The 21237-nt window shown below is 45.5% G+C and overlaps 2 protein-coding genes across 2 annotated transcripts in view; one reads left to right on the top strand and one right to left on the bottom strand.

The window, feature by feature from the left end:
- The window catches only part of frem1b (Fras1 related extracellular matrix 1b), a 288564-nt gene that overhangs the window by 132702 nt on the left and 134625 nt on the right, over positions 1–21237 (bottom strand). The window contains exon 21 of the mRNA XM_034081787.2: positions 10784–10928. Within this exon, the coding sequence (XP_033937678.1) occupies positions 10784–10928 (145 nt within the window). The remainder of the gene's footprint in view (positions 1–10783; positions 10929–21237) is intronic.
- LOC139433727 (uncharacterized) lies at positions 1202–2287 on the top strand (the record flags this gene model as incomplete). Its single annotated transcript, XM_071202961.1, has 2 exons — positions 1202–1315; positions 1511–2287. Coding segments are annotated over 2 exons (891 nt in total), but the record flags the coding sequence as incomplete, so codon positions are not given.

Raw genomic sequence — 21237 nt, 5'->3', positions numbered from 1 at the left:
TTCTCACTGTCTCCGTCCCCACCGACTCATAAAGCTGGCAATATCCTTTATCTCATATTCTCAAGGAACTGCTCTACTTCTAACCTCTCTGTAAACCCGCTCCACACCTCCGATCACTTCTTCATTTCATTCTCTCTACCCCTTTCCAAACATAACTAACTAATCTCTCCTCATCCTGCACCTGTCCGCCGTAACCTCCGTTCCCTCTCCCCCTCTACCTTTGCCTCATCGGTGCTCTCATCCCTCCCTTCCTCTGACTCGTTCCAACTCCTACCTCCAAACTCTGCTGCAGAAACTCTCCTCTCTACTCTCTCATCCTCTCTGGACTCTCTCTGTCCTCTCACATCTCGGCAGGCTCGTCAGTCCCCTCCTGCTCCCTGGCTAAATGACGCACTGCGTGCTAATAGAACCGTCCTTCGGGCAGCAGAGCAGAAACGGTGGAAATCCTAACACCATGACGACCTCCTAACCTATCAGGCTCTCCTCTCCTCTTTCTCTGCTTCGATCTCTCAGGCAAAAAGCACTTTCTTTCAAGATAAGATCCAATCTTCCTATTCCAATCCTAAAAAACTATTTTCCATCTTCTCCACCCTCTTGGACCCTCCCAAAGCCCCTCCCCCTCCTCCCATCTGTCAAGCGACTTTGTTAACCACTTTGAAAAAAAGGTTGATGATATTCGCTCTTCTTTTTCGGACTCACCTTTACTCACCGCTGGGTCACCAGACCCTCCTTCCACCCGCACACTAACCTCCTTTTCCCTTCTCACTCCAAGTGAGGTTCCTACCCTCATTACCTCTGCCCGCCCTACCACCTGTCCTCTGGACCCTATCCCCTCAAACCTCCTTCAGACTATCGCTCCTGACATTCTACCGTTTCTCACCCATTTCATCAACACTTCTCCAACTTCTGGTCACTTTCCAAACAGTCTCAAGGAGGCAAGAGTAAACCCTCTCCTAAAGAAACCCACTCTCAACCCGTCTGATGTTATAAACTACAGGCCTGTCTCTCTCCTCCCGTTCCCGTCTAAAACACTTGAACGTGCTGTCTTTAAACAACTCTCCTGCTATCTCCATCAGAACAACCATCTGGATCCGCACTAGTCTGGTTTCAATGCAGGTCACTCCACAGAAACTGCCCTCCTTGCTTGCACACTGCCAAAGCAGCCTCCCTCTGCTCTGTCATCATCCTGTTGGACCTGTCTGCTGCATTCGACACGGTGAACCATCAGATCCTCCTTCGCACTCTTCAAGAACTTGGAGTTTCAGGCTCTGCACTTTCCCTCCTCACCTCATACCTCAAAGACCGTATCTACAGGGTTACTTGGAGAGGGTCCGAGTCCGACCCTTGTCAATTAACTACAGGGCTCCCTCAGGGCTCTGTTCTTGGTCCCCTCCTCTTCTCCTTGTACACAAACTCGCTCGGATCTGTCATTAGCCCGCATGGTTTTTCATACCACTGCTACGCTGACGACACCCAATTAATTCTGTCCTTTCCCCGCTCAGAGACCCAGGTCGTCGCACGCATCTCTGCTTGTCTAGCTGACATCTCTCAGTGGATCTCTGCTCATCACCTCAAGCTCAACCTTGACAAGACTGAACTGCTTTTCCTTCCGGGAAAAGATTGTCCCACTCTTGACCTGACAATCAACATCGGCACCTCTGTTGTTTCCCCGACTCAGACTGCAAGGAATCTGGGTGTGACCCTAGATAACAACCTGTCCTTCACTGCAAACATTGCTGCTACAACCCGCTGCTGCAGATACACGCTTTACAACATCAGGAGGATACGTCCCCAGCTGACCCAGAAAGCCACGCAGGTTCTGGTCCAGGCTCTCGTCATCTCACGCCTAGACTACTGCAACTCCCTCCTGGCTGGTCTACCTGCATGTGCCATCCGACCTCTGCAGCTCATCCAGAATGCAGCGGCTCGCCTGGTCTTCAACCTTCCTAAATTCTCCCACACCACTCCGCTCCTCCGCTCCCTTCACTGGCTTCCGTTAACTGCTAGAATCCACTTCAAGACAATGGTACTTGCGTACCATGCTGCAAATGGATCTGGCCCTTCCTACATCCAGGACATGGTTAAACCGTACACCCCAGCACGTGCACTCTGCTCTGCATCAACAAAACGGCTCGCTGCACCCTCGCTGCGAGGGGGACCCAAGTTCCCATCAGCAAAAACACGTGGGTTTGCTTTCCTGGCTCCAAAATGGTGGAATGAGCTCCCCATTGACATCAGGACAGCAGAAAGCTTACACACCTTCCGGCGCAGACTGAAAACTCATCTCTTTCGACTCCACTTCGAGCGATAAAACTATTAACAAAGCACTTATATACTAATAAAGAACTGGCTTACCTAAAGCCAGTTGAGTAGCACTTGAAATGTTTTTGCTCTATGAAACCTGATGTACTTATATGATTCTGTTTTCTTCAAGTTTGTATTTTGTTGGTCGAACGCACTTATTGTAAGTCGCTTTGGATAAAAGCGTCAGCTAAATGCAATGTAATGTAATGTACTTCAACCCATAGGTGATTATTTAAATTAACTCAACATTTCACATGATGATGGATTGGTCTTCCACATTTTCCCCACTAATTTGTTTTATGATTAGGCCAAAGGTAAAGAGAGACATTGATGACCTTGTGTCCTTGTTAGTACGTGGTTCCATTTTGTCTATGGCCTTGGACGGCTTCACTAAAAGTCACCCAGTTCTACCCTGCTAAAGTCCGGCTGAGTGCAGTCACAGAGATACTATGGCTGCTCTACATGACATTAATGGTCTGGTCCGAGAATGGACACCATTTCCTGCTCCCAGAGAGAATGACACTCCTCAAACTGACCATTACAGCTGTTGATACTGTCTCACGTGGGTCTACTCTCCCCCACTGGGCCATGAACTGAAAGTTTGACATCTGCTTTGAACACCTGGAACACCAGCACCAACCCTTGGGTCAGCTTCACTTAGGGAATTTGGTTCAGATACATGACGCTCGTTACCACAGGGTGGGTTGTTTTTTTAAGGCTATTCATACTGCTATGCAGAGGATGCCTGTAGGTTGGCAAGCTGCTAAAAGCCCCTACTACTTTTGAATAGGCCTAATGTCAGGGGCCTCTTACTGTCTAATTCTGCATGTATTCACATTATATGGACGATGTTTCCACCTGGTCAAACTAGAGGCTGCACGGAACTCAGGCTACAATACGACCATTCTGTTCTGCTCTAACGATTCAATTTATAGATTCTACATCAAAACAATTAGCTTTTATTGTTTCAAATGATAACGTCACCTTAAGTGGAGGAATGCAAACCTGTTTTCAAATGTAAGGTTTTGAATTTGTTTGACATTTCTCAGTAATGACACCCTCAGACACCCACTATCGTTCATGCTCCTTCAGTGGTAACTCAGATGTTAAGGGGGGTTCACCCCGCTTCATAGCTTCATAGCTGCTGCCCCACAGCTGAGGGCCTGTCCATTAACACAATGTTCTGGGGAAGGGAAACTCAGCTGTGTGCTAACAAGGTGGAGGGACAGGAGGACGCAGTGTCCCACTGTACCACTGTATCACATGGACCACTGTCTTGTGGGTGTCCCACACTCACCTCTTTTTATGGGCATGCGAGAGGTAAATCTGTTCTCCCAGGAGGCGGCCCCACAGCTGAGGGCATGCCCTTTAACACAGTGTTTTGGGGAATGGAAACTCAGCTGTGTACTATCAAGGTGGATGTACAGGACGCTGAAACAGGGCTATTCACTCCAGTTCTGCAGCGTCCCACCCCCTTTTATGGGCATGCGAGAGGTGAAGCTATCCTCTCGAGAGGGGATGAGTTTCCTCTCAGCAGAGATTCAGGCACTGGTGCAGAAACAGGCTGTATCTGTTGTGCACCCTCAGCGCAGGGAAGAGGGTCTTTATTCCATATACTTCCTGGTTCCCAAGAAGACAGGGGAATTCAGACCTATTATAGATCTCCGCGGCCTGAATCGCCACATGTCCCACATGAAATTCTGCATGCTAACTATGACACAGTTACTGGGGCTGGTGCAGCCAGGCGATTGGTTCACCACCATCGACCTGAAAGACGCGTACTTTCATGTAGAAATTGCTCCAAAGCACAGAAAGTATCTGCGTTTTGCCTTCCAGGGAATAGCTTACGAGTACAACAGGCTGCCGTTCGGCTATTCCCTATCCCCACGCACATTCAGCAAATGTGTGGCCACAGCGCTTCAACCGCTGCGCGCACACGGCATGAGAGTTTTATTTTACTAGACGACCTCATAGTCATGGCTGGGTCACGGGAACAGGCAATGTTTTGCACAGCACAATTGATCACACACCTAACCAGATTAGGCTTCGCGATCAATTGGAAAAAGAGCACCCCCATACCTCACCAACGGGCGTTGTATTTGGGTGTGGTGCTCGATGCAGGCACGTTGCGCGCCACCCTGTCAGAGAGCAGACGTGCGTCCCTTCTTCAGGGGGTACGCAGACTGCGACAGGGGGCAACAGTGACAGCTTTTACTGTCATGCAGACGCTGGGTCTCATGGCGGCTGCTCACATGAGGGTCCCGTTAGGGTTACTACATATGCGCCGCCTGCAGAGGTGGTTCTCCAGCCTGCACTTGGATCCCAAGAGGCACAAGCGGCGGCTGGTGACCATACCCCCCTCAGTGAGGGGCAACCTCCGGTTTTGGGGGTCCCCGGATCACCTCCGGAGGGGGTCTCCACTGGGACGGGTGACCTCCTACATCACAGTGTTCACGGATGCATCCGGAACAGGATGGGGAGGGACCTGCCTGAAGAGGGCTATAGGTGGGCGCTGGGCTCTAACAGAGTCTCGACACAGCAACCTCCTAGAGCTACGAGCGGTAGTGTTAGTCCTCCGGCATTTCAGGCCCCTAATTCAGGGGGAACATGTAATGGTCAGGAGCGACAACAGCACCACAGTGGCTTATATCAACAGGCAGGGCGGAGTTCGATCCGCCGCCTTGTTGACCACAGCGGAGGAACTGTGGTTATGGGCTTCAGAGGTGGTGTTATCTCTGAGAGCCCTCCATATCCCGGGACTGGAGAACGGGGGAGCCGACCTCATGTCGAGGGGCGGCCCCCTGCCAGGCGAGTGGGTGCTTCACCCGAAGGTGGTGAAGCAGATCTGGGCCCAGTTCGGGAGAGCGGAAGTGGATCTGTTCGCCGGCTGGCGAACAGATCCACTGTGCCCTGTGGTTCTCTGTGGCTCGGAGCGACGACCCACCCTTGGGGGTGGACGCGTTTGCACACGAGCCATGGCCAAGGAAGCTGCTATACGCCTTTCCACCGCTGCGTCTCATTCTCCCCCTCCTGAGGAGAGTGAGGCGAGAACGTCTGTCAGTCATCCTCGTGGCTCCGGATCGCGTTGGGGCGCCGTGGTACTCAGAGATGACACAGATGAAGGTGGGCCAGCCCTGGGCGGTTCCCCAGTTCTGGGGGGCGATGTCTCAAGAGGCAGGTGCAATCGGGGCGTTACCCACTCTCGGCCGTCCTCTCCAGGCTTGGCTCCTGAGAGGGACAGGTTGAGACAGGGTGGATTGTCTGATAGTGTTATTCAGTCTATCCAGGCAGCTAGAGCTGGATCCACCACAGCCTGTTACAGGCCAAAGTGGCTAGGATTCCAGCGATGGTGTGAGGAGCGGAGAATATAGCCCCTATTTTGTGAGTTAGGCTCTATTTTATCCTTCTTACAGTTACTGGTGGACAGAGGGCTTGCACATTCAACAGTGAAGGTGTATGCAGCAGCCATCTCGTCCGGCCATGAGGGATTTGGCGGCAGGTCAGCCTTTAGTCAACCACTGTTGTCGCGGTTTTTACAGTGGGTCAGGAGGCTGCGCCCAGTAGTGCACGCCTCCACCCCACAGTGGGACCTGCCCCTAGTGCTCGAGGCTCTGGCCTCGGGGCCGTTTGAGCTTCTGGAGCTCTCCTCTCTGAAAGCATTGTCGTGGAAAACAGCTTTGCTTCTTGCCTTAACGTCAGCCAAAAGAGTGTCCGAGTTAACTGCTCTGTCGGTGACCGGAGCGGCGCGACACTCAGACCGAACCCCTCCTTTGTGCCCAAGAGCCTAAGGAGTGCGTTCAGGTCAAGGGCTATTCAGTTAGGGGGTTTTAGTCTTCCCCCCCATGGTGGGACCAGGGAAGCTAAACTGCACCTCCTCTGCCCGGTGCGTGCGCTAGCATATTATGTAGAGCGCACGGCTGCCCTTAGACGCACCGAACAGTTGTTCGTGTGCTTCGGGGGCGGGGTGATCGGGAAAGCTCTGTCCAAGAAACGCCTGGCAGGCTGGCTCTGCGAGTGCATTGCACATGCCTACGGACAGGCAGGGAGAGCCTGCCCCACGGGGGTTCGTGCACACTCCACACGGGCTGTGGCTGCGTCAACAGCCTTATTCAACGGTGTGAGTGTGGAGGATATATGCACAGCGGCGTCTTGGTCGACGCCAGGCCCCTTCATAAGGTTTTATCTCTTGGACATGTCGGGCTCTTTCTCCTCGTCTGTACTTGCGGGGGCAACACAGGACTGGGAGGGGGGTTGTGGGTCAGTTGGCATCTGACCCCCTCCCCGGACGTAATGCGCCTTCACTGTTCTCGGGCCTTCGGAGGGTCCCGGGGGTGGCGCACTGGGCCCTTACAGGGCTGGAGGGCTGCTCTCCTCCTGCCGAGAGCAGGAGGGGGGGAGCCCTCCACACTTTAGTCCACACACTCGACACAGGGTCAGTGTTTGAGTGTGGGGCAGGGGCTCTGGCCCTCTTCCTGTTATCCTTAGGGATTCAGGGAGGCAGGCGTGTAGTTAGCCCTTTCGGGGCCGGGGGGGCTCTCCCCATCCAGGGTGGGGGGGTCCCCCGGCACTGTTTTTTGAGCACACTTTTTGCGAGGTAAGCGCAGCAGGGTGTGCTCTGTCAGCCACAGCCCAGATTTCTCCTCGGTTACAACCGGGTTAAAGGAGAAGGTGGGGCAGCAGCTTCTGACCATAATAGCCGGTCAGGGGCAGTAGGGTGGAATATTGTTGGACGACAGTGCGCGTATACATCGCGGCTCCACCCACTGTACCCATAGAGTCCAGTAGAGGGCGGAGCCTGTGAGAGATATAACGTTGGGTTACGTAGTGTAACCCTTGTTATATTAGCACAGGCGGAGCCCTCTACTCGGGGCACTGTCTGTCCTATTCCGCTCGCTGAAGAGAGGTGTAGGATGATAGTCAGGAGGCGAGGCCTCCTTTTATACGGTGTGATGCGCGCGCATTCAGGTAGGCCCGCCCAGGGCCGGCTACGTCTATAGAAGTCTCAGTGGGAGAATGCTTGCGGGGTAAGAGAGTACCCATAGAGTCCAGTAGAGGGTTCCGCCTGTGCTAATATAACAAGGGTTACACTACGTAACCCGACGTTATATCCACAGGGACTAGCTCACACTTAACTTAAAATAACATTTCTCTGCTTTGGACTGATGAGTATATGATTCTTGCATGTTAAATGACTAACACAAACCTTACATTTATGCATGTGCATGTGTCAGGAAGGCTCCCAAATATTTCTGAGGGGCCTAACCTATTTTTGTAATTAAAGGTGGGGTAGGTAAGTTTCAGAAACCGGCTCGAGATACACTTTTTGTTATATTCCATGGAATGCTCTTAACATCCCGATAGCAATGAATATCTTAAGTGCTTTGACAAAAAATCCATGAAAAAATGTCATCTGTAGAAGCCGTAATACTGTAAAAAGTACAACCTAAACGGATTGGATGGCCTACCTGCCTGTCAGCCGTCCATCGGCGCACAAACTTATCTCGTGCCCTCATTGGTCATGTGCGCGTTCGTGTGTGTTGGAGGAGGGACTCTATAAGGAAGTGGCAGATTTTCTCCGGTTGTGTATTTTCAAATTCTAGCGATCTCGAGCCGGTTTCTCAAACTTACCTACCCCACCTTTAATGTTTTCTATTTTATTTCACTATAGGTATGTGGACGGTGTCAATGTCTAATTTTGACCGAATTAATCAATAGCGGGTGTAACTAAAATACAAGATGTCGTCTTGTATTTTACAAGATATATATATATACACTGAACAAAAATATAAATGCAACACTTTTATTTTTGCTCCCATTTTTCATGAGATGAACTCAAAGATCTAAAACATTTTCTATTTACACAAAATAACCATTTCTCTCAAATATTGTTCACAAATCTGAAAAAATCTGTGATCGTGAGCACTTCTCCTTTGCCGAGATAATCCATCCCACCTCATAGGTGTGGCATATCAAGATGGTGATTAGACAGCATGATTATTGCACAGGTGTGCCTTAGGCTGGCCACAATAAAGGCCACTCTGAAACGTGCAGTTTTGCTATATTGGGGGGGTCTGAAAACCAGTCAGTATCTGGTGTGACCACCATTTGCCCCACGCAGTGCAACACATCTCCTTGGCATAGAGTTGATCAGGTTGTTGATTGTGGCCTGTGGAATGTTGGTCCACTCCTCTTCAATGGCTGTGCCAAGTTGCTGGATATTGGCAGGAACTGGAACACGCTGTCGTATACGCCGATCCAGAGCATCCCAAACATGCTCAATGGGTGACATGTCCGGTGAGTATGCTGGCCATGCAAGAACTGGGATGTTTTCAGCCTCCAGGAATTGTGTACAGATCCTTGCAACATGGGGCCGTGCATTATCATGCTGCAACATGAGGAGATGGTCGTGGATGAATGGCACAACAATGGGCCTCAGGATCTCCTCACGGTATCTCTGTGCATTCACAATGCCATCAATAAAATGCACCTGTGTTCGTCGTCCATAACATACGCCTGCCCATACCATAACCCCACCACCACCATGGGCCACTCGATTCACAACATTGACATCAGAAAACCGCTCACCCACACGACGCCACACACGCTGTCTGCCATCTGCCCTGAACAGTGAAAACCGGGATTCATCCGTGAAGAGAACACCTCTCCAACGTGCTAGACACTATCGAATGTGAGCATTTGCCCACTCAAGTCGGTTACGACGACGAATCGGAGTCAGGTGGAGACCCCGATGAGGACGACGAGCATGCAGATGAGCATCCCTGAGACGGTTTCTGACAGTTTGTGTCTCCCTCAAAACTTGCGACATCTGTGGCATTGTGCTGTATGATAAAACAAAACATTTTAGAGTGGCCTTTTATTGTGGCCAGCCTAAGGCACACCTGTGCAATAATCATGCTGTCTAATCAGCATCTTGATATGCCACACCTGTGAGGTGGGATGGATTATCTCGGCAAAGGAGAAGTGCTCACTATCACAGATTTTTTCAGATTTGTGAACAATATTTGAGAGAAATGGTTATTTTGTGTATTTAGAAAATGTTTTAGATCTTTGAGTTCATCTCATGAAAAATGGGAGCAAAAAGTGTTGCATTTATATTTTTGTTCAGTGTACTAAAGCATACAAATAAAGTGTGTAATGTCGGCCTGTTACTTATACTATTGAGTGATATATATTATATATATATATATATATTACACTGGTCTGCTTTCTGCATTGGCCTCAGCAGCTGTTCTCCCTGTAATGTCGGCTCACAATTAAAGCAGTTGTATTAAAAACATACATGGCCTAATATCCAGAGGACATGCGTTTATTGAGTAAACAAACGGTAAAGGGCAGAAAGTCTGCACAACCCACTGCACCGCACGCCACGGTTACTGCTCCTCCAGACAGCCTCCGCGATAATCGATCCTCGACGAGCCTTAACAGAAATGTGTTTTCCTTCCAGGCGGCACGCCCACATCCGGTTCCGGGTCGCAGCCGGAGGACCGAGGAGTCCAGGACGCGAACATTTGAGAAATTACGAACGGCTCATTTTGGAGGACTCGTGCTAGTCTGCTTGACGCCGGGGCGACCGGCGACCCTCCCCGACAGGCGCTCGGACGCGAAGGCCCGCCCACAACTGCGTGCACGTCTGTGACCGCAGTTTTAATTTGTATTAATGTAGACCGGAGGGAGGGGGTGACGAGCATAAGTTTCACTTTCCTTTTTTATTTAAATTCCAACTTTGGTCATGAAGAATATTGACCTCTGTTGTCCACGTTCATAAAGCATAAAACAACAGCATCAGAGCATTTGTATACATCTGAGACCCATAATATATGCCTAAAAATAGCATGATAGGTGCACTTTAAGTTAAATTAAAAAGCTTACAGTGGCAATTCAATACAATTCAATATTCAATACAATTCTGCAATTCAATACAGAGGCAATTCAATTAATGTTAAAGCTGTGTTGATTTATATAGATTGTGCATAGTTGTGTATGTAAAAATTATCATAGCGTGGTTAAATTTTGTCTTGTCTATTTTAGTTTCACACCATCCTTATAACAATACACCTGTGTAAAGCACATTGAATTGCCGTGTGCTGAAATGTGCTATATAAATAAACTTGCCTTGCCTAATGTCGAGACGACATTCATTTTGGAGGGGAAAGTGTGGGACCCATAGTAAAATTAGGCTTGGTGATTAACATGAAACTTATGTTGTATGTTTTTGTATTTCAAATTAGTGAAGCTTACACAGGCACGGGGGGGGGCATCTCGGGGGGTCCGTCAGGTGAAACATGCAAAGGTAAAGGGATCGCAGATTGGACGAGAGGAGTGTATGCAGACTTGTGATTTAAAGTGCTTGTGCTCATGTAAACTGAAGAACTGAAGTTCTTTTTTTAACTTATGCATGCCTGGAAATCCCTTTTGTGTGTGTGTGTGTGTGTGTGTGTGTGTGTGTGTGTGTGTGTACCTCAGCAGCCGTGGCCTCTCATCGTTCAGTGGCAGCACGGTGACCCTGGCCCTCCCCTGCACTGTGTGGACACCGTCTGTCAGTCGCAGAGCCACCGCGTCCTGCAGGGTCTCTGTGTCATCGTGCATGTACACGATCTTCATGCCTGCAGAGGGAGGGACACAGGGGGGGGAGATATAGAAAAGTTATTAATGTAGTTCTTGTTTATTTCATTCATTTATTTGCTTACATTTTAATACTATACTGTGCATATACTTTAATAATAGTTCAGGAGAGGCCGGACTGTGAAGGCTAATACAAAGAAGAGCAGCGACCATAAGCCTTTAAAAACCTTATTTTAGTGGGCTGACTTAATTTACAGTCAGTCCCTCTAAGTATTTTTTGAAGAAGAAGTTTGGAAACTTTGACCTGCTGGTGGACCAGATGAAAAATCAAAGGCTCACTAAAGTCAGATGGATTCATCAAAGTTATTGTATGCAGTGATTGAAGTTGGGGGGGGGAAGTGCCAGTACTCCTTTATTTACATATAAGGTAATGTATCAGTAAAGTCCTTCTCAGTCTGCTCCAAGTTTAATTATAATGCCTTTTGTTGGAAATATATAATAATATTTAAAAGTGGAGATGGAGCCCTTCACACAGGGTTCAAGTTATAATCTGAGTTTTATGGGGGTCTTTAAAACTAACGTTAGGGGCGGAGATAAATATATCAATAACAGCCGGGTATTAACGTAAATAACGGCTGATATTTATATACCGTGGAGGCAGAGGTTGCGCTAGACTTTTTCGCTGCCAGTCATTTTGACGGACAGGATCGCAAAATGTCTGTCCAAATCCATTATTACCCGTCGGCCTGTACACAACTCTCCCGGGGGGGGAGGAGAGAGCACGCTCGTGAACTGTCAACGGGGGGGGGGTGGACGCTCGCTCATGAACTGTGTTATGCATGCCCACAGCAACTTGCGGGCGCTGTTCGGAGTTTGTTCTAATCTGTCAAAATGACGTACGGCTTTCAGATTTTTCCGTCATTGTTAACGGAAAATATTCGGTTTACACGACCTCCGCTTGGAGGTGAAGTGCAGGCAGGGGTGTAGTGCTAATTTTATAAGTGCCGGAGCGCACCTATGACTATGCATGTTGTGGCACGACTACCAAAACAGAAGCAAATGGATATCAGTGTTTCCCCTAGGTTTACTGCCTTGGCAGGGTGCTGCTCGGGTACTCCCCCTATGTGGGGGTGCCCGGAATTTTTTTTTTGGAGCAGAGAGAGGAGCTGTGGATTATTGTTATTGTTATCGTACAGTAACAATGTATTTGTACATTAAAAAGTAATACAGTGTTACACTGTACTGTATTAATTTTATTCAAACTGTATAGAGAACCGCAGTGACGCGTCGTAAAACCCGGAAGTAAACTTCTTCCGGTTCCTTCGTGAAAAACCAATGCAAATTCTCCATAGGATTTTGGAAAATAGCTCGAAATAAGGTCTGTGGTTGACACACATTTAAGAGAGGGATCACGTTTTGTTCAGCCGGATAATCTCCACATGTCTACCCTATTTTTATAATTTTTGAATCATAAATCTAGTCGCCAAAAGCTAAATGTTAACGTTATGCTATAAACTAACTACAAGCCAGTACAGCAGCAGGGTCGCACGTCTTCAACGTCACGCCAACTTAAGATCGTTTCAACTGACTTGTACTGAAACTCCACTTTGAACACTTTGAATATATTAACATTTTAAACTGTATACTAAAGCAAACAGATATTGTTCTAAACTGTATTAAAGTAAACAGGTATTATCTTGAACTGTATTGAAGTGAACATGTATTATTTGGGACTGTTTTAAAGTAATCCTATATATATATAAACCTTCTTACTTACACTCCATGACCCAGACACCCTGTCACACACGCACAATACACTCCCTGACCTAGATATCAACATACACACACACATACACTTCCTCTCACCAAACACACACATGTTCTTTTCAAGGTTCTTTCTGGGGCCAATATAATCTCAAGCACCAATATATCTGTGTACAATGTTTGATACCAATATATCTCTGTACAATGTTTGATTGTTTGAGAAAGAATAGTTTGTGTGAAACCTTTCTTGGGAAATTAAAGGAGTGGAGTCCGGTGGAAGATAAGAAGTGACTCTCCGCCCCAAATATGTCCATATATACTGTTGTTTATTCATGCCAAATGCCCCCTGTTTCTGACTGGCTGGTCCCGATATCTGTATCGCACGGCAGTAGAGCGGGGAGCCCGGAGTGCTCTGTTACAGGGCACTCTGTATTTTCGTATTGTGTTTTTTTACCATTAAAATCAGATTATTGTTATAACTTTTATGCCGGTGTTTTGAACTCCTTCTTTTATTAATCTGACCAGGCTCATCTAACGGACGGCGCGGAGCAGAGCTGGGCTTTAAGCCACCACTACTGTGTTTGCTCCAACAATACCCCGGTTATCTAGGCCCTTTTTGTTTTGTTTAATGTATACCACGTTTATCTAGGCCCTTTTTGTTTTGTTTTATGTATACATGTCACACTGTGGGAAACGATATTTCGATATTTCTGGATGTATAACACATGTAGAATTTTTGACAATAAAGCTGACTTTGACTTCCGCGTGCTTGCATATTTTAACAAAGCTTTTCATTTTAGCCACACTGAATTTAACTAGAAGTCATGGCTGTGTCAATTACGAGTCTGATATCATTTTACAAAGATGACACGAAGAGTGTAGATAGAGGAGAGAACCACTACAAGTCAGGACACGAAACACAGTGCAGCCTAGATGAAGGTGTGCTTACCGGTGTTGTCAGGGCGAGCATGAGGGACAAGGTTTATAGTGTCGGTAAGTAGTGATAGCAAGAGTACCCAGTGGCGACTGGTCATTAGTATGTGTTCTTCTAATTAGTGTCTATAGTGTGTGCCTATTGAGCTGTTTAGAGCCATGTGGGACAAAACCCGATCCTGCCCCTCCCTCTCACTGTCTAAGTGAACGGTGACTGTAAAAACTACACTGCGCATGCTCAGAGTATTTTCCTATTTAATGTGTGTGGCAAAAAATAATGACCATAGGGGAAAAGTGCTGCCATCCCTACCATACGTCATCTCACATAATTCAGAGCTGATTGGCTGTAAGTACGTGTGCCGCGAAAAGTGTGGTGTGTGAAGAGGAGACGAGAGAGACGCGTCCTAAAACCAGGAAGTAAGCTGCATATGGCTTCCCTCCACAAAAAAGCAATGAGATTTCTCCATAGGATTTTAGAAAATAGCTCAAAATAAGATCTGTGGGAAACGTAGCTGTTAGATAAATGTACGTTTTGTTCAGCCGGATAATATCCACATGTCTACCCTACTTTTATCATTTTCGAATAATAAATCCATAATTTAGATTTATGATAGACTTTTGAAACTACAAGAAGATAAGGAGGACTTTTACAAAAAAGTAATAGATATTTTTGTCCAGAAGGATAGGCAAATGGACTTCATCTTCAAGTCAAGGTAAGACCACCATTTTATTGAAAATGGGATCTTACTAAGAGAGAACAATTCAATATTTAAATGATAAAATTACCTTTTTTGGGTATCCTTCTGTTGAACTGTCTGTTTTAAATTAATTGAAGCATCAGACTAAAATGAAAATAATATTATATTTTGATTTAGGTCAAAATATAATATTTGTAAACCTGAAGAGTCAGTGCCTCACCAGCCATGAACCTCACTGCAGAAGCTTATATATAGACATCTGAGTTGTTTGTGCCCCACCACTTTTGTACATATAGAAACCCCACTGAGGGTACCGTTAACCTTGAGTTAATTTATTCACATTAATTCCCATCAACAAATCCATTTTATGTGTCACATGAAATCTTTATTAGGCAAGGCAAGGCAAGTTTATTTATATAGCACTTTTCAACACAAGGCAATTCAAAGTGCTTTACAAAAAATGAAAGACATTAAGAAAATGGCATTTAAAATCAGTCATTAAAAAGAAAAGCTAATAAAATAAACATTAAAAGAAAAAATACATGGATATAAGTTACAGTGCAGTCTAAGATATGAATAGTTCAATTAAAAGCAGCGGCAAAAAGAAAAGTCTTTAGTCTGGATTTAAAAGTAGTCAGAGTTGCAGCAGACCGGCAGGTTTCTGGTAGTTTGTTCCAGAAATTTTGAGCATAATAACTAAACGCTGCTTTACCATGTTTAGTTCTGACTCTAGGCACAGAAAGCTGACCAGTCCCTGAAGACCTGAGAGATCTGGATGGTTCATCATTTAGCAGGAGGTCAGAAAGGTAACTTGGGCCTAAACCATTCAGTGCTTTATAAACCAGCAGCAGTATTTTGAAATCTATTCTTTGACACACAGGAAGCCAGTGTACAGAACAGGAGTGATGTGATCCACTTTCTTAGTGTTAGTGAGGACTCGAGCAGCGGCGTTCTGAATTAGCTGCAGCTTTCTAATAGATTTGTTAGTGAGACCTGTGAAGACACCATTGCAGTAGTCCAGTCTACTGAAGATAAAAGCATGGACAAGTTTCTCCAGATCCTGCTGTGACATTAGTCTTTTAATCCTAGATATGTTCTTTAGGTGATAGTAGGCTGATTTAGTAACTGTTTTAATGTGACTGTTGAAACTCAGGTCAGAGTCCATGACTACACCTAGATTTCTGGCTTTATCTGTTGTTTTGAACATTGCAGACTGAAGCTCAGCGCTAAGTTGTATACGTTCTGCCAGGGCTCGAGCTTAAGGACGTCCCGTCGTCCCAGGGCCGAAAAAAATAGTGTCGGGGAGGATAAAAAATAATTTTGGGACGAATTTGGGACGAGAGTTAAAATAAAAATATCCTGCTAACTCTACTACAAACGGCGATGAAAATGAAACCGACTGCACGTTTTGTGTAGCACACAGTTATTAAACCTCCTTGTCAACATAAACACACACGCACAAAACATTTAGCAACCCGCGAAATACACACACATGTAGCCACTGCTGTGCCGCTGGCTGTCAGTCAGCCGCCCAGCTGGCTGTGCCCGCGAATTCCTGGTCCGCAAATTCGCGCTCTCTATGGTCTAGCCAGGTTAATATAATATGGCTCTGGGTCTAGCTATGTACTGAGTGTGTGTATTTCGCGGGTTGAGTCATGTACAATGACAATGGCAACCCGTGGAGGAATTCTGAAATGTTTTACCGTTACATCACAAAAACGCACAGCAGAACCAGAACCTGGAGCGCCGGCCTCTTTATTTACTTACTCCTCTTCATCCCCTATGAGTAATAAGGCTGAGATGAGAACCCTCCATCGTATTTAGTCCTTAGCAATATGCTGCGCCTCTCCCCATGTAGGGATGGGTACCGAGCCCCGGTATTAAACGGGCCCCGGGCCGGAATTATTAAAGACAGTGGTAACGTTAAGCTCCGACGTTATCAGACTTTTTATCGGTACAGGAGACATTTAAAAAATATATGTCATATGTATTATTGCTACATACACATTATATCGCAGTTTTAGTTTCACCAACTCCGTTTCTAATATGCAATAAGACTACAGGGCCGTTTGTAAAGGTCTCCTGACTGTGTTACAGACTGTCATCCTGGTTAGTGGTTACTCTGGGTTCTGTCTTCAGGACACAGTGTTGTTGTTTTTTTGATAATTGGATGGGACTTGATTGGATTCAATATTAGAGTAATTTTCTCGTTTGTGTGTTTGTTTAAATATATTTGGCCTTTGTTTATGTGATTGAATGATTTACTAAAATAAAAAGGTTGATGATTTGTATGATGTTTTATTTATGTTAAAGGTCACTTTGAATGATTTTAACTAATGATAATGTAGAAAAAAAAATAAAAATAATCGGGACGGTCCACATTAATTTCGGGGCGGCTTGGATTGTATTTCGGGACGGTTCCGGGAGGATGGGGAAAAAAGTTAGTCGAGAGCCCTGCGTTCTGCCTTTGCTCCAAAAACCATTACCTCAGTTTTATCTTTGTTTAATTGGAGAAGGTTCTGACACATCCAGTAATTGATTTGTTCAATGCACTTACTCAGTGTTTGAATTGGAGCATAGTCTCCTGGTGAAATGGTTACGTAAATGTGTGTGTCATCTGCTTAGCTATGGTAACTTATTTTGTTCTTCATTATCTGGGCCAATGGTAGCATGTAGACGTTAAAGAGAAGAGGCCACAAGATGGAGCCTTGAGGTACCCCACATGTCATATTTGTCAACTCAGATATGTATTTACCTATAGAAACAACGTTTTTTCTGTCCTTTAAGTAGGATTCAAACCAATTTAGAACTGTTTCCGAAAGTCCCACCCAGTTTTCTAGTTGGTCTAGTAATATGTTGTGGTCAACAGTGTCAAACGCAGCACTGAGATCTAATAATACTAACACTAAAGTTCTGCCACTGTCTGTGTTTAAGTAGATGTCATTGAAGACCTTTACAAGAGCAGTCCCAGTGCTGTGGTTTGGACGAAAGCCTGACTGGAACACATCAAAACAGTTATTTAAATGCAAGAAGTTACTCAACTGTTGAAAAACTACTTTTTCAATGATTTTACCTAGAAATGGGAGGTTTGATATGGGCCTGTAATTGTTCATTACTGAAGCATCTAGATTATCCCTTTTGAAGAGCGGTTTAATGACTTCAGTTTTCAGGGCCTGTGGAAAAATACCTGAGTGAAGAGATTTGTTTACTATATGAAGTAGATCTGAGGCCATGCAACGAAAAACATCTTTGAAAAATCCTGTTGGAATAATATCAAGGCAGCAGGAGGAGGATTTCAGAAGTTGAATAATGTCCTCTAGGTTTTTATCATTAATCTGATGGAATTGTGTCATGGTGTTTGAATTGATTTTAGGTGGACACAGAGACAAAACATTTGCTGTACCTGATGCAGAGGCACTGACTGCTTGTCTGATTTTCTGAATGTTGTCATTGAAGAAGGAGGCAAATTCATTGCATAGAAATTCAGAGGCTACTGCCACTGGTAGACGGTAGCAAACAAGGCACATGCGTTGTTTTTGGTAATGATGTCAGAGAAGAAAGACTGTTGTGCGTTTTTCAATTCCAAATTATAAAGGCCAAGTCTCTCTTTATAGATTTCAAAGTGAACCTGGAGATTTGTTTTTCGCCACCTGCGTTCAGCTTTTCGACACTCTTTTTTTCTGTTCTCACGGTCATGGCCTTTCTCCATGGAGATATTTTCTTGTCAATCAGTTCCTTTACCTTAGTTGGAGCAATGGTATCTATAACATTTAACATTTTTTAATTAAAATGATCTCCTAGCTCATTTACTGAGATGTTAGCAGGGGCAAGTGTGGAAGAAAAATTCTGAGTAAACATTTCCCTAGTATTTTCAGTTAAATATCGCTTTGTGGTTACCTCTTTTTGAACATTTTTGTGAACAGAAATAGAGCTCTCGAAGAAAACACAGGAATGATCAGAGAGTGCAACATCAGTCACCACAACCTTAGAGATATTCAGACCCTTTGAGATCATTAAGTCCAGAGTGTGCCCCTTATTGTGCATGGGCTCCGTCACATGCTGAGTCAGTCTATAGTTATCAAGAACACACAACAGTTCATTAGCCCCTCTGTCCTGGGGGTTGTCAACATGGATGTTAAAATCACCAACAATGACTAGACGGTCAAAGTCAATACACACTATAGACAGAAGTTCAGTAAAGTCATCAAAAAAGCTTGCACAGTATTTGGGTGGTCAATAGATATTTAGGAACAGAGCTCGAGAGGAGCATTTCAGCTGAAGGGCCACATATTCAAAAGAAGCAAAGTTCCCATACGATGTCTTCCTGCATTGAATGGAATCATTGAACAAAAAAGCAACTCCACCTCCTTTCTTAAGCATTCTTTCCTGACTCATAAAACTAAAGTTGGGAGGGGTTGATTCGATAAGAACAGCTGCACTGTTATTTTGTTCAATCCAAGTTTCCGTTAAAAACATAACAACGAGATTGTGCTCAGTGATAAAATCATTGATTACAAATGTTTTTCCTGCCAAAGACCTGACATTTAATAAAGCTAGTTTAAGTTTGTTAAACACACTATCAGTAATATTTTTTGTGACAAGATGTGGCTGACATGGAATCACTGCTAAATTTGATAAACTCACACAAACGTTTGAGCACTTCCTGTTTCTAAGCTGATTCACCGCTCTTAATCTATTACCTATCAACACAGATATCGGCAAAGCTACTGAGAGACAGGGCCCCGGCATGTCCTGGAAAGAGTTGAGAGTGCCATACACCCTTGAGCCTGGACCCAGCACATATCAGTAAGAGTTTGTTGCGTTTTGTACACACACATCCTCATCAGGCTTCGAAGACTGCAGATGCTTTCTTGAAGGGAGGGGAGGTGGTTGACGTAGGCACGGTGATGAAGACGGGGGAGATGGTGCGCGTCTCTGCTTCGGTGATTTTGGTGGACGTCGTTGAGGAGCGGGGGTAAAGGACATGCTGCCAACCCTGCGTATCGCCTCAGTTTGGTCTTTGAACTCCAGGAAGGAATTGGTGCCAACCCTCTGTATCTACTTCATGTGTTCAGCGATCGCCAGGTGGGTGGGCGAGGGTGAAAGGGTGAACGGAGAGTAGAGAGAGCTGTGGGGTGAAGGAAGAGTATCCTCAAAGGGGATAGGGGGGGTGAAGGGCGGTGGAGACTCCTCCATTTGTCTGCCATAATCAAGACATTCCTCAGGCGGGTGCAGTGATAGATTTTCAAGGTTTTCTGAGCGATGTGTTGTGTCTTTCTCTTGTTTTGATTCCTCTTGTAGCTTGTCCTTGGCAGAGGGAACAGATTGATGACTTGGCAGTTGAATACGTTAGAGATAAACTATTTCACTCCTGACTTGTTCATGCAAACTCCATTTGCCTTAAAACGATGTCTGCGATCCCAGAAAAAGTTAAAGTTGTCAATAAAATTGACAGAATGGTCAGTACAGACAGTTGAAAGCCAGGTGTTCAGTGCAAACAATCTGCTGAATCTCTCCACTCCTCTTCTGACTGGCGGTAGAGGGCCACTGATGAACACCTCTGCATTTAGAGAGCTGACAGTTTCCAACAGACATTTAAAGTCTTCTTTCAGCACTTCTGACTGTTGTTTCACAACATAATTTGTTCCAATGTGCAGTACCACATTCTTCACAGTCGGATGTTCAGCCCCAATATACAGGATCTTCTCAGCCAAGTCAGATACCATATCCTTGGGAAAACAGAGTACTTTGGTGTTGTTCTTACTGCACAGACCTTTTACATCTCTTACAGCAGAGTCACCCACAATCAGAGTTTCAGGCCCAGTCGTTAGCTTTCCCTCTAGCCTTTTACTTTTGGAGTAGCTATTGGTCCTTACCCTGCTGTGTGAAGAGAACAGGTTATCCAGTTATCCTGTTCTGGATTGGCACACTCGGTGGTTTAGGAGGATTGTTTGTAGTTCTCCCTTTAGCAGCTGTCCTAGTAGGAATAGTGGTTGAATAGGCGCTCTTCCTGGGTGATAACAATGCAGGCCAGCCGGTCGCATCACAGATTTCAGAGCACTGGGCTCTGCCTGTTGTTCGTCCTCCCAAATCCCATGGAAATGATTGACTCTTCGGCCTTGCACCCAGAGAGTTTGAGGGAGGACTACCACTTGTAGATTTATAACCTGTAGATGTATTACCCGGTACACAGCCCTCCTGTTCCTTGGAATCCTTGTAGCTGCTAACTAGCTTTGAGTTAGCATGCCTTTGTCCATTATTTTGCAACACTGGTAAAGTGGTGTCATTCCAGCCTAGTCCATTCACTTCCACGTTAACTTCCAACCATTGCATTTTCTTTTCCAACACGGCCATCTTCTGTAGAAGTTTGTGGAAGTCATCTGTAGAGAACGGAGGCATTTTTCTGATAACTAGTGTTGAGATCTCCATATTAGAATGAATACTTAAAACGAAAGTTAGTTATAATCAAATATAATCAATTATATTCTCGTATAACCCACAATGAAAATGCTTCATATTTTAGGTTTTTCTATATTTACAGTATAAACAAAGTGGTTTGTTAAGTTGAGTGTAAGGCCTATAATGGTTTATGGGTGTCACTGATAAGAGAGAGACAGTTTCTTCCCTCTCCCCTCACAGCAGTACACAGGGAGGGGGGCTCTTGACTTAAGGAGAAACACACTGAGGCCTCAAAAAGGTGGTTATGTCAAGTCCTGCAGAGTAGGGGTCATATCCTTTTTACACAAACATGGGAAGGTGTGTCTTATGACATAGCAATAGAATATGTCTGGTCATGTCCAGTCCTGGACATTAGAGGCCATGCCCAGTTTCCACAAATATGGGTATGGAGGAGGGGTCTTTAGGTTTCTATATCCTGTTGTTGAGCATAAAGACACTGGCGGAGAGGGAGAGAGAGAGAGGGGGGGTTCCCCTGGTATACTCTCTCCCGGTAAAA

The sequence above is a fragment of the Pseudochaenichthys georgianus genome, chromosome 4 (assembly GCF_902827115.2).
Source record: "Pseudochaenichthys georgianus chromosome 4, fPseGeo1.2, whole genome shotgun sequence".
NCBI lineage: Eukaryota > Metazoa > Chordata > Actinopteri > Perciformes > Channichthyidae > Pseudochaenichthys > Pseudochaenichthys georgianus.
This window is presented reverse-complemented; position numbering and strand designations above follow the sequence as displayed.